The 12,726-nt window shown below is 40.0% G+C and overlaps 1 protein-coding gene across 3 annotated transcripts in view; it reads left to right on the forward strand.

The window, feature by feature from the left end:
* Positions 1–12,726, forward strand: part of efhc2 (EF-hand domain containing 2) — a 96,841-nt gene that overhangs the window by 7,539 nt on the left and 76,576 nt on the right. Inside the window, exon 2 of one of the 3 annotated variants that reach the window (XM_008107434.3) lies at positions 7,956–8,144. The exons of the other annotated variants lie outside the window; for them this stretch is intronic. Coding sequence (XP_008105641.2) covers positions 7,956–8,144 — 189 coding nt within the window. The remainder of the gene's footprint in view (positions 1–7,955; positions 8,145–12,726) is intronic. 3 annotated transcript variants of the gene reach the window in all.

A 12,726-nucleotide genomic window follows, 5' to 3' on the forward strand; every position in this document is an offset into this window, starting at 1 on the left:
AGCTGGCCCTGATTGTTTCCTTTCTGGAATTCCCAATTCCCCTGCTTTCAAAGTGTTGCTCTTTATTTACTGTCCTGGTTTTAGAGATTATATTGTTCTGTATTATTATGCCACAGTAATTATTACACATCTATATATATAAAATGATAAAGTTGTTTGCGCAGTGACTATAACAACAAAACTAAACATCCCAGAAATACGAAATTTGGCAACACAATGCAAAAGGCTTGCCTCCAGGTTACAACAACACAACCACACCACAAAACCACAATCCAGACCCACAAAACTCACAACAACGCATCATGCGATAACAACACAACTAAACGCTCCAGAAATACAAAACTTGGCAACACAATGCAAAAGCCTTGCCTCCCAGTTGTAACAACACAACCACACCACAAAACCACACAGGACCCACAAAACTCACAACAACGCATCATGACTATAACAACACAACTAAACGCCCCAGAAATACGAAACTTGGCAACACAACGCAAAAGCCTTCCCTCCAGGTTGTAACAACACAACCACACCACAAAACCACAATCCGGACCCATAAAACTCACAACAACGCATCGTGACTATAACAACACAACTAAACGCCCCAGAAATACGAAACTTGGCACACAACTAAACGCCCCAGAAATATAAAACTTGACAACACAATGCAAAAGCCTTGCCTCCTGGTTGTAACAACACAACCACACCACAAAACCACAATCCGGACCCACAAAACTCACAACAATGCATCGTGACTATAACAACACAACTAAATGCCCCAGAAATACGAAACTTGGCACACAACTAAACGCCCCAGAAATACAAAATTTGACAACACAACGCAAAAGCCTTGCCTCCCAGTTGTACGAACACAACCACAACACAAAACCACAATCCGGACCCACAAAACTCACAACAACGCATCGTGACTATAACAACACAACTAAACGCCCCAGAAATACGAAATTTGGCAACACAACGCAAAAGCCTTCCCTCCAGGTTGTAACAACACAACCACACCACAAAACCACAATCCGGACCCATAAAACTCACAACAACGCATCGTGACTATAACAACACAACTAAACGCCCCAGAAATACGAAACTTGGCACACAACTAAACGCCCCAGAAATATAAAACTTGACAACACAATGCAAAAGCCTTGCCTCCTGGTTGTAACAACACAACCACACCACAAAACCACAATCCGGACCCACAAAACTCACAACAATGCATCGTGACTATAACAACACAACTAAATGCCCCAGAAATACGAAACTTGGCACACAACTAAACGCCCCAGAAATACAAAATTTGACAACACAACGCAAAAGCCTTGCCTCCCAGTTGTACGAACACAACCACAACACAAAACCACAATCCGGACCCACAAAACTCACAACAACGCATCATGACTATAACAACACAACTAAACGCCCCAGAAATACAAAACTTGGCAAAACAATGCAAAAGCCTTGCCTCCCAGTTGTAACAACACAACCACACTGGACCCACAAAACTCACAACAACGCATCATGACTATAACAACACAACTAAATGCCCCAGAAATACGAAACTTGGCAACACAACACAAAAGCATTCCCTCCCGATTGTAACAACACAACCACACCACAAAACCACAATCCGGACCCACAAAACTAACAACAACGCATTGTGACTATAACAAATACAAAATTTGACAACACAACTCATTCACCTCCCCTATCCTTACATTCACACTTGGCCTCCAAAAAAACAATTACAATAATAACAATGACAACAACAACAACAACAATAAGAATCAACACCATCACAGGCAAGAAACAGCCAGGCATTGAGGCTGAGAGGCCAGTCAGTGCTACACTGGGCCTCCAAAAAACAATACAGTAGCATCTAACTTATCCAACCTTCATGACCACAACAACAACAATAATAATAAACACCTACACAGGCAAAACAAAAAAAGGACTATTGTACCACAATAAAAATATAAACCGCACTCAGCAGAATCAGACATTACAACTAACAACAAACCAAAGACAACAGGGATCTCAAGCAATTATCAATCAACACAAAAACTGAAGAAGGTAACAGACTTCAAATACTACTACTAATGTGAGTATAAAGAAGGTGGAGCTCACAGCATAAATACAACCTAATGTAGACTGACCAACACCACCAGACTAAGCCACAGCAACGCGTGGCCGGGCACAGCTAGTTATATTTATAATTTTATATTATCTGCATAAACTGGATTATATGAGGCCCCTTCTACATAACTGTTTAAAATCCACACTGAACTGGATTATATGGCAGTGTGGACTCAAGATAATCCAGTTCTAAGCAGATACTGTGGATTATCTGCCTTGGCATTCTGGGTAATATAGCTGTGTGGAAGAGCCTTGCGTCTACACTGCCATATAATCCAGTTCAAATCAGATAACCTGTAATCTATAGGCAGTGTGGATCAGGCCTAAGTGCCTGTCCCCTGGGCGCCATCTTGGGTGAGGGAGTTGCTAGGATACGAAGGGGGCAGGGCCTAAAGGCAGCGGGGGAGGGGGAGGGGGGCTAAAGGCAGCAGAGCCTACCTTTCTCTTTTCTGAGTGGGTAAGGGGCTGAGGAAAGGGAAGCCCCGCCCACCATTGTATTTGTTCCTGTTTTGGTATAATTTTTTGGGGTAAATGCTATTATCTGACATTTCCTGACCAGCTGCAAAATTCTATTGAAGTGGCTTTCTTTTTAATTACATTTCAGGACAACAAAGTATTATTCTCTCCCCCCCCCCCCCTCAAATTACAATACTATAGTGCACCAGTAAAATAGCACTGTTTCTAGCAGTATAAGCATTAAAAAATCAGAGTGAAGAAATTTCCATTCAAATCATAGGGCTTCTGTTCCATTAACTATTCCATCCTTACTTTTGGCCAGTGCAGGAATAAAAAGGAAGAGACCAAAAAGTCAGCAAGAAAAGTAGTAGCCGCTATTGCTTGAATTCATTCCCTATCTTCCATTCCCTTCACCATCTGAGCTCCTTCATCCTCAGATAAACTTGCTCAAAACTATCCTCCAACCACTGCAGAACAGTTGGGTAGACAAATCTTTCCCCCTTAAGTCTGCTAATGGGAAATCTCAGTTGTAATCGTATTTCTTAGGTAACAAAAATGTAATCTTTGAATTTATTATATGCCGACAGTCCCCAAGTTATGAACAACATGGGTTCTGTAGGTTTGATCCTAAATTGAATTTGTATGTAAATCAGAACAGGTACATTTTAAGTGTAACTCATGCCATATGTGTGTGTATAAAAGCTTTGGATAATATAGGGAAGGGTTAATACCTCTGTGGTGTTTGTTTTGCTGTCTGTGCCCCTGTTCAGAAGATTTCACATCTCTTTCTGTCTCAGTGATAATTGGATTTTGAAAAATATTGTCTTGTTGTGGAAACAAGGATTGGTGAAAAAGCTTCAGTTGAGACACTTTCCACCTAGATGACTCTTTTCAGAGGTGAATTTTCTTTCCCAGGGGTAGATTTCTCTTGCTTCCTGTTGTTTCACCCTGTTTGTAACTATGAGTTGTTTGTACGTTGGATGTTTGTAAATCGGGGGCTGCCTGTATGTCACTGTGACAACCATGTACCTATAATTGATTGTTAAATGTGGAGATGTGTGGTAATAACGAAGTGCCTGTTGTTCTGTTAAAATTGATGTGCATTATTTTGAGTTTAGTCTCTGTTATAATACTCTTGGTTTCTCTTTTATGTTCCTTTCTATCTGTATATCTCAGGGGGGAAAGGAAAAAAAGGACACACAGCTCATTTTGATTTGCTCCATTTGTTTTTGAAGCTGGAGAGTTAGCCTGATTTCATGATAACAAAAACTTTCTATTCTTTAGTGACTTCTTCACTGCTGGATACTTCTGTGTCCCATTTCCCTTTTCTCTATAGATTTAGACTTAAAGATTCTCTAGATAATGAGGCCAAAGACCACTGGGGCATTTTACCTTTACAGAATAGTTCTGCAAGTCCTGATTCAAAAGGGATGTTAAGTTCTCAGATGGTGGTTAAGGAGAACGTTTTGCTGTTGTGGATAAGTTTAGTGTTGCTGGTTCCTATCCCTTCTCATTTTTAGATAAAAGCTTAGTAGTACATACTGCAGCACCTATTAAGCAGAGATGTCATATCAGAGGAGCTAAGATTAAAAGTCACAAGATAGGGTGCTTAGTGGTGGTTCCTTTATTTTTTTCACAGGAAGTTGTGATATAAAGAAGACTTGCAGATAGAGGTGTCTTAAATCATGTATCCTCATCCAGTGGCTTCCAGAAATCATTCTCTTGCACACAAATTACAATCAGCTTGCCACATTTGCTTGAGTTGGGGCACAAGATCCTCCTGAAAGGGAAAAAACAAAATTAAAGGGTTTTTTTTTAAAACCTGAGGCAATACCTCTCTAGAAATTTTGTGGTTTTCCAATATGACTGGCTTCCGCCTAGATAATGGAATAGTAGAGGGACAACTCTACTATTAGTTGTTAGAAGTGTTGCTACTGCAGTGAACCAACACAAATGTGTTTTTTTTAAAGTGAGAAGGGAGGAAGAAGAAAGAAATCTAGATTATTTATACCTCTTTTTAAAAAGTGTGCATTTACATCATGTAGCAGTATCATTACAATTTGTCTCAAAATGAAATCAGTTGTACCAGTGCCTCAAAAATCAGAAATTCCTCAAAGCACAGCAGACAAAAAACCAGTACAAGGAAACCGCACTACAAACTAGAGCTGACAGCTGGCACAACAAAACATTGCATGGAAAGTTCCTTGACAAAATTGAAGGAAAAGCTGATAAGGAGAAGACCTGGTTCTGGCTCACGAATGGGACACTGAAGAAGGAGACAGAAGGCCTGATCCTTGCAGCCCAGGAGCAAGCCATCAGAACGAATGCAATTAAGGCCAAGATCGAAAAATCAGCTGATGACCCAAAATGCAGACTCTGCAAGGAAACCGACGAAATCATTGATCATATCCTCAGCTGCTGTAAGAAAATCGCACAAACAGACTACAAACAGAGGCACAACTATGTGGCCCAAATGATTCATTGGAACTTATGCCTCAAGTACCGCCTCCCTGCAGTAAAGAACTGGTGGGATCACAAACCTGCAAAATGAACACGCAAAGATACTGTGGGACTTCCGAATCCAGACTGACAAAGTTCTGGAACACAACACACCAGACATCACAGTTGTGGAAAAGAAAAAGGTTTGGATTATTGATGTCGCCATACCAGGTGTCAGTCACATTGACGAAAAACAACAGGAAAAACTCAGCCGCTATCAGGACCTCAAGATTGAACTTCAAAGACTCTGGCAGAAACCAGTGCAGGTGGTCCCGGTGGGGATGGGCACAGTGGGTGCCGTGCCAAAAGATCTCAGCTGGCAGTTGGAAACAATAGACATTGACAAAATTACGATCTGTCAACTGCAAAAGGCCACCCTACTGGGATCTGCGTGCATCATCCGAAAATACATCACACAATCCTAAACGCTTGGGAAGTGTTTGACTTGTGATTTTGTGATATGAAATCCAGCATATCTATCTTGTTTGCTGTGTCATACAACAACAACAACAACAACAACTATTTCTCTGTTACTGTGACTATACTGTATTCATTTTGGTTGGTTTCAGTTCAAACATGCTCTATCAAATGTACCAAAAGTGTTAAAATCCCTTTTTAGTGTAAATGAAAATTGTGTAATTTAGATTGTTTAGTCTAATTTTTCTATTTCTGTTACACACCCCTCCTGGATGTGCTGTTGCTGATGGCTATATTAAGGTCAGCCAATTCCAGCTGTTCTGCAGAATTTTTGCAGTCTTAAATAGCACACTTTTGCTTTTCCCACTGTGAACAGTAATTAATGTTCCTACTTCATCTTTAACTATATTTGAGAGTTGACAAGACTGGCTAATAGTAGTTCGCATTCTTAATGGAGATGAAACTGCAAAAAAATTGGCAAAGATAGTGGAAATGAATACATTCATTAGATATGTTGCACTGATTAAGTCTGACCTAGCAGAATTGTTCTGGAATCAGTGCCATATAATCTCTAGATATTCCTGCTATTTCAGATCTTGGTATGCAGAGAATTCATTGTTTGTCTTCATTTGCACTATTTTTTTTTTGCCAAAGGTGCAGTGCTAGTCATTTTATCCATCTTGCACCAAGGAAATTAGTGGAGTTGTTCAGCAGATGTGACCAGAGAAAATACTATCAAATCCTCTATCTCATCTAATATAGAGACATATAATATCAGAGTTAAAGGTTTGTTTTAAATGACAGATCAAAACTAAAATGGGACTAGAGCTCTTCAACAGTGGAACTCAGTGCCTCAGCGTATGGGGGAAACTCCTTTTTTGGAGACTGGATGGCCATCTGTCAGGGATACTTTAATAATAATAATAATAATAATAATAATAATAATAATAATAATAATAATAATAATAATTTATTTTTATACCCTGCCTCCATCTCCCCGAAGGGACTTGGGACGGCTTACATGGGGCCAAGCCCGAATAAAACAGCAAACCAAAATAAAATAACATCAGAATATACAAACAAAGAAATTAAATTTAACACTCTAAACATAGTAAAATATAAAATGTTAATCATAGTAAAAACATGGATTTGGCACCCAAGTAGAGGGAATAAAAACGAACTGGGTAAAGTGCAACGAGTAAATATTGCAAACGAGGTAGTTGATTAAGTATTGCCATCAATGGGAGAGCAACTTGGGGTGGGGTGGGCCCTGTAACTATAATAAACTGATAAAGTGCAACAGATGAGGAAATGGTTGTAGATACAAGGTCTATCATAGGGATGGGGAATTCACTCTCCAAAAGCCTGTTGGAAGAGCCAAGTTTTTAGCCTCTTCCTAAATACTGCCAGGGTGGGTGCTTGCCTTATCTCCCTGGGGAGCGAGTTCCAGAGCCGGGGGGCCACCACGGAGAAGGCCCTCTCCCTCGTCCCCACCAACCGTGCTTGTGACAGAGGTGGAAGCGAGAGGAGGGCCTCCCCCGATGAATGAAGAGATCGTGCAGGTTCATAGGAGGAGATACGGTCATGAAGGTAGGTGGGTCCCGAACCGTTCAGGGCTTTGTAAGTGATCACCTGAACCTTGAATTGGGTCCAGAAGATGAACAGCAGCCAATGGAGCTCCTTGAACAGGGGGTTTGACTGCTCCCTGTAAGTTGCTCCAGTGAGTAGTCTGTGCTTTTTCTGCATGGCGGGGGGTTGGACTGGATGGCCCACATGATCTCTTGCAACTCTATGATAATAAAGTTACAATTTCTCTATTATTGACCATGTGTTATGGATTTAAAATGTATTTACTTATTTATTTATTAACAGTATATATATTCCGTCCATCTCACCCCGAAGGGGACTCAGGGCAGATTACAATGAACACATATATGGCAAACATTCAATGCCAACAGACAAACAACATTCAGTTTCAGACAGACACAGAGGCATTTTTTAACATCTTTCCAGCTTCACGATTCCGGCCACAGGGGGAGCTGTTGCTTCACCGTCCATTGGTTGCTGTTCTTCCTCTTCTTTTCCTCGTGAGCAGTTTTATGGTGTTGTAGATTAGTTAAATTAGCCTCCCGCATAAAGCGTACCTAAATTTTCCCTACTTGACAGATGCAACTGTCTTTCGGGACTGCTAGGTCAACAGCAAGCCGGGGCTATTTTTTTTTTTATGGTCGGAGGCTTAACCCGACCCGGGCTTCGAACTCATGACCTCTCGGTCAGTAGTGATTTATAGCAGCTGGTTACTAGCCAGCTGCACCACAGCCCGGCTAAAGGTTTTATTTTTGCTAAAGGTTTTATTTTTACAATTTCTGTTTTACAATACTCTTTAGTTCTTTTGCTTTCTAAAAATATCATTTATTTTCTCTTTATTTCAGCTAGGGAAAGAAAAGTTCCATAAATCTCAACACTGGAGTTATTGCAATAAAGTTTCTATGCTGGTGGGAGAAGACAAACCTGGAATAGGAGGTGAACCTTTGCCTGGGCAGAAGCTGAAACCGAAGTATACTGTTTTCCCTAGAGGACTTGGGAGTGATGCGCCTTCATGGGTAGCATTTGATAAACAGGTACACTGAGATAAGAGTCTTCTTTGATTTGTTTAGTGGTGAGGTGAGAAACATCTCCCCATTAGTTCAGATCCTATGATGCCTTAATTTGAGGAAATTCATTGTGGGAATGTACCCCATGAGGATGTTTCAGGAATAATGTGGGACATGGCATGGGAAACTGCTGAGGGAAAAAGAAACCACCTATGTTGGGTGGAATTCTCTGCTGTTCAGAGCACACATTTCTTCCAGAAGAGGTCTGTACTATTGGATCCAAATGGAGGGTTCTGCACACATAATGATTGAAATTTATTAGCCATATCTATGACTTGCTTGAGTCCTTGCCATAACAGATATTTTGTCTGTGATTTGTTTTGTGTGTCTTCTAGTCAGAGACTGATAGAGACACTTTCATATGTTTTCTTGCCATGATTTATTAGAGGAAGTTTGGCATTGCCTTCCTTTTAAACTTAAAGAATGGCCGCCAAAAGGTCCCTATTGATTTCATTGCCTGAGTGGGGAACTAAGCGGGGTTTTCTGGAGTCTCAAATCACTACACTATACTGGCTCTTTGCCTGTGATACTGAGGTTTATTTACATTTAAAGAGATTATCTCAGATTGTTATCGTACTTTCTTGCTATGGCACATAAACACACATTCCACATCTTGCCTCTGTTTTGTGGGTCACTTGTACAATTCCTGGAAACTTTGTTTTACCCAATATTGTAATTTGTTATACAGTTATTTGTTTGGGGATAGAGAAGAGAAGTGAATCCACATTCCCTGGCTTTACTATAAGTTATTTCTTTCTGTTTGATTTGCTTCAGCTATAGCTTTATGATTTGAATTTGTATATAAATCAGAGGTTAAAGAAAATTAAGGATCTGTTATCTGCCATGTGAGTGAATACTAGTGTATGTTGTATTACTAACATCCTTTGTGAATCTGAGCACTAGCAACATTTACAGTATCTATCTAGCCTTGTGGGCTGATATTTGGGACACATCTCATTAATTATGAATAAGTAACTCAGTTGAGCTTCTATTGGTGAAAACTGTGAGCTAAAATGTTTTCCTGATTTTTACATTTTTGCTTATTGAATTTTTAAAATAAATATGTTTATATATTTGCTGATATCTTTGTGTGTTTTAATCTGTATTCATTTTAATATTTTGTAAACTGCCTTAAGCCCCCATCTTAGAAAAAAAAAATCAGTAAATGTGGATTACTACAATGCACTCTGCGTGGGGCTGTCTTTGAAAATGGCCCAGAAGTCTTTGAAGTTCAATCTTAAGGTCCTGATAGCAGCTGAGTTTTTCTTGTTGTTTTTCATCAATTCGACTGTCACCTGGTATGGCAACATCAATAATCCAAACCTTTTTCTTTTCCACAACTGTGAGGTCTGGTGTGTTGTGTTCCAGAACTTTGTCAGTCTGGATTCAAAAGTCCCACAGTATCTTTGTGTGTTCATTTTCCATTACCTTTGCAGGTTTGTGATCCCACCAGTTCTTTACTGCTGGGAGGTGGTATTTGAGGCATAAGTTCCAATGAATCATTTGGGCCACATAGTTGTGCCTCTGTTTGTAGTACAATTTTCTTACAGCAGCTGAGGATATGATCAATGGTTTCATCAGCTTCCTTGTACAGTCTGCATTTTGGGTCATCAGCTGATTTTTCGATCTTGGCCTTAATTGCATTTGTTCTGATGGCTTGATTCCGGGCTGCAAGGATCAGGCCTTCTGTCTCCTTCTACAGTGTCCCATTCGTGAGCCATAGCCAGGTCTTCTCCTTGTCAGCTTTTCCTTCAATTTTGTCTAGGAACTTTCCATGCAATGTTTTGTTGTGCCAGCTGTCAGCTCTAGTTTGTAGTGCGGTTTTATTATTATTATTTCTTTATTATTATTATTATTATTATTATTATTATTATTATTATTATTATTATTTACCTTATTTCTACCCGGCCTTTCTCTACCCTGAAGGGAACTCAAGGTGGCAAACTTTTGTTGTATTTTATATGTTCTCTATTGCACTTTGTTGTTATGAAAGCTGCCCCAAGTCCCTTCTGAGAGATGGTGGTGGGATATAAATGTTGTTGTTGTTGTTATTGTTGTTATTGTTGTTGTTGTTGTTATTATTATTATTATTATTATTATTATTATTAGAGGATCCTTCGTAACACAGGAAAGTGGGGCTTTTAAGGGAGGGGGCTCCTCCCTAGGTAGGATGGGGCTTGGAATAGAGAACATCCATCAGTCAGAGTAGACATAAGGAGATGGAGATTACCCTCTCCTGATGCAAACATGATTAGAGGTAAGAAGGACTGGAGATAATAGTGGAGTTCCTTCTTTTTGTTGTTTACCATTAGATTTCAAATGGAAGGTGGTGCGTGAAGGAACTTGGCAATGTTTGCAGACTCCTATACCGTCCATTGTGCAGGAGGATGACATTCTGTGCATGAAAAATGTTACATGTGTGTGTGTGTGTGTGTGTGTGTGTGTGTGTTGAGGGGGGGGAGTGGTTGGGGAGTCGCCTCCCTTAATGCCATCCAATTGGTTCTGGGAGTGGTCTGGCCTCAACGAACAAAACACAGGTCCCTGTTCCACACCATGATGGAGAATGTACCCCCTCTGTCTCATTCAGATTCTCCAATATGAAATTAAGTTGTGACTTTCAGTTATGCTTTTAATGGTATGTTCAAACCACTGTTTGTTTGTAACACCAAATTATAGTTTGATCAAAATAGGATAGATTATCTTAAACCAAGCTTGTTGTGGGAAAGGGGGAAAGAAAGGGTGCATCATCACAGATCTTTATTCTTGGTCCTTGAAGCCATGTCTTACAGGATTGGCAAAGCAGGTGTGAATGTAGTCAAGATAGGGAGCATTTTGCATGATAAAAGTGCTAAGCTTCCGCTTATTAATAGAATAGGACAAAGAGTGACAAGCATTATGCGGTTATTCCCATGACATATAAGGCTACAGTGTTATACCCACTTGCTTGGGTTTACCTCAAGTTCATGGCAACTTCTGACATTGTAGGAAAACTTTAACTTATCAGCTTTGTAATACAGTATTTTAAAATATGAGGCTTACAAAATGGTGTCACTTTGAAAGAGTTATCCCTTTGCCCCTATTCCGTCAATTTCCTGGTAAATTAAAATATAGAATAAGAATAAATAGGAAAAGAGCTTCAGATGCAGAATTCTAATAATATGTAATGTGCCGTCGCGCCTGGGGCTGTACTCTTAGTGAAAGAGGCATGGACGTGACATCTTTCCCCAGGGGATTGCTTCTTGCCCTCCTTTAGGGAAACTGGAACTCCCAAGGACCAAAACACTGTAGATAACTCAAAAACTGGGTTTATTGTTCACAAAGGGGGTAAAAGAAAATATACTTTACAGTCTTTGATTGTTTAAGTCCGTGGAGCCTTCTAGATCCCTCTTTCTCTGGCTGTGAATGCCGGAGCAAACTCAGCCTCAGTCCAATGACCTATATCTGAAGACAAGAGTCTTCCTCTGTTGCCAAAGGACTGATGTGAAGGCGCTTGAGACTCCTCAACGTTGTTCAGGTTGGCCCTGAACATGAAGTGTGAGTCCCAAGGGTAAGAACCTCAGAATTGGTGCTGAGAGGTAACTTTTGAAGGGCTTTTAGTGCCAAGTCTCTCTCTCACGTCCATCCGATAGAGAGCTTGCTGGTGGAATGAAAAGAGGAAACACTGTCCTACTCGGGGAAGAGGTGGAGCCAAACAGTTTTGCTGAGTGAGCAATATAACAGGTACAAACAACATTGATTGACAGATATAAATAACCAATCCAACTACATTTACAGGGTAAGGGCAAAATCAGGCATGATACAACAATTCAGATCTTGAAACTTATAGTTTGACATTTAGATGGCGCCACTCGCGCCGTCACATGTAAAATAGTGCACTTATTTTTCCATTGTGTAATCCATGCTTCTAGAATGTAATACTTGTGACATGATTGCCAAGTCAGTTCAGCCAAAGTGTTTTCAATTTAAATAATTTCCTGGCCCGTGAAAACCAGTGGGGCAGATTCATCATAAATCCAAATTACTTAACTGGACTGAGAATTAGGATGTTTAATAGTTAAGCCACTTTTGGGACAATTCATGCTTGAAAATGTTTCTCATAAAATTTTCTCATCAAATTATACTGTCCAAGCAAGCCAAACATAATGTGGTTTCCAGAGTGCCCCCCAGGTCTTGGCTAATAATCTCCATTCTCTTTCTGTATCCCCCCCCTCTTTTCTTCTCGATATACAACTTATGTTAATTATATTTAAAGGGAGAGGATAAACGAGCATGCACATGCCAAACACCAGGCAGCTGGTGATATTTTTGTGATCAAAGTTAAAAGCTTGCAAGAAATAGAAATATTCCAAAAGTTGAGGGATCTGAATTGGTAGGTATAATCTGCAGTTCATTTCCTTGCTAATTTGAAATTTCTTCTTGCTGAGGCTTATAACTGTTCCCTTTTGATATTGGTAATGTTAACAGCACAACCAGTCTTTAATTATCTATGTACAGCCTGCCTAATTAGAAGATTAAATCTGCTCATTAAGGACAAGTTCAGACAAGACTT

The sequence above is a fragment of the Anolis carolinensis genome, chromosome 3 (assembly GCF_035594765.1).
Source record: "Anolis carolinensis isolate JA03-04 chromosome 3, rAnoCar3.1.pri, whole genome shotgun sequence".
Taxonomy (NCBI): domain Eukaryota; kingdom Metazoa; phylum Chordata; class Lepidosauria; order Squamata; family Dactyloidae; genus Anolis; species Anolis carolinensis.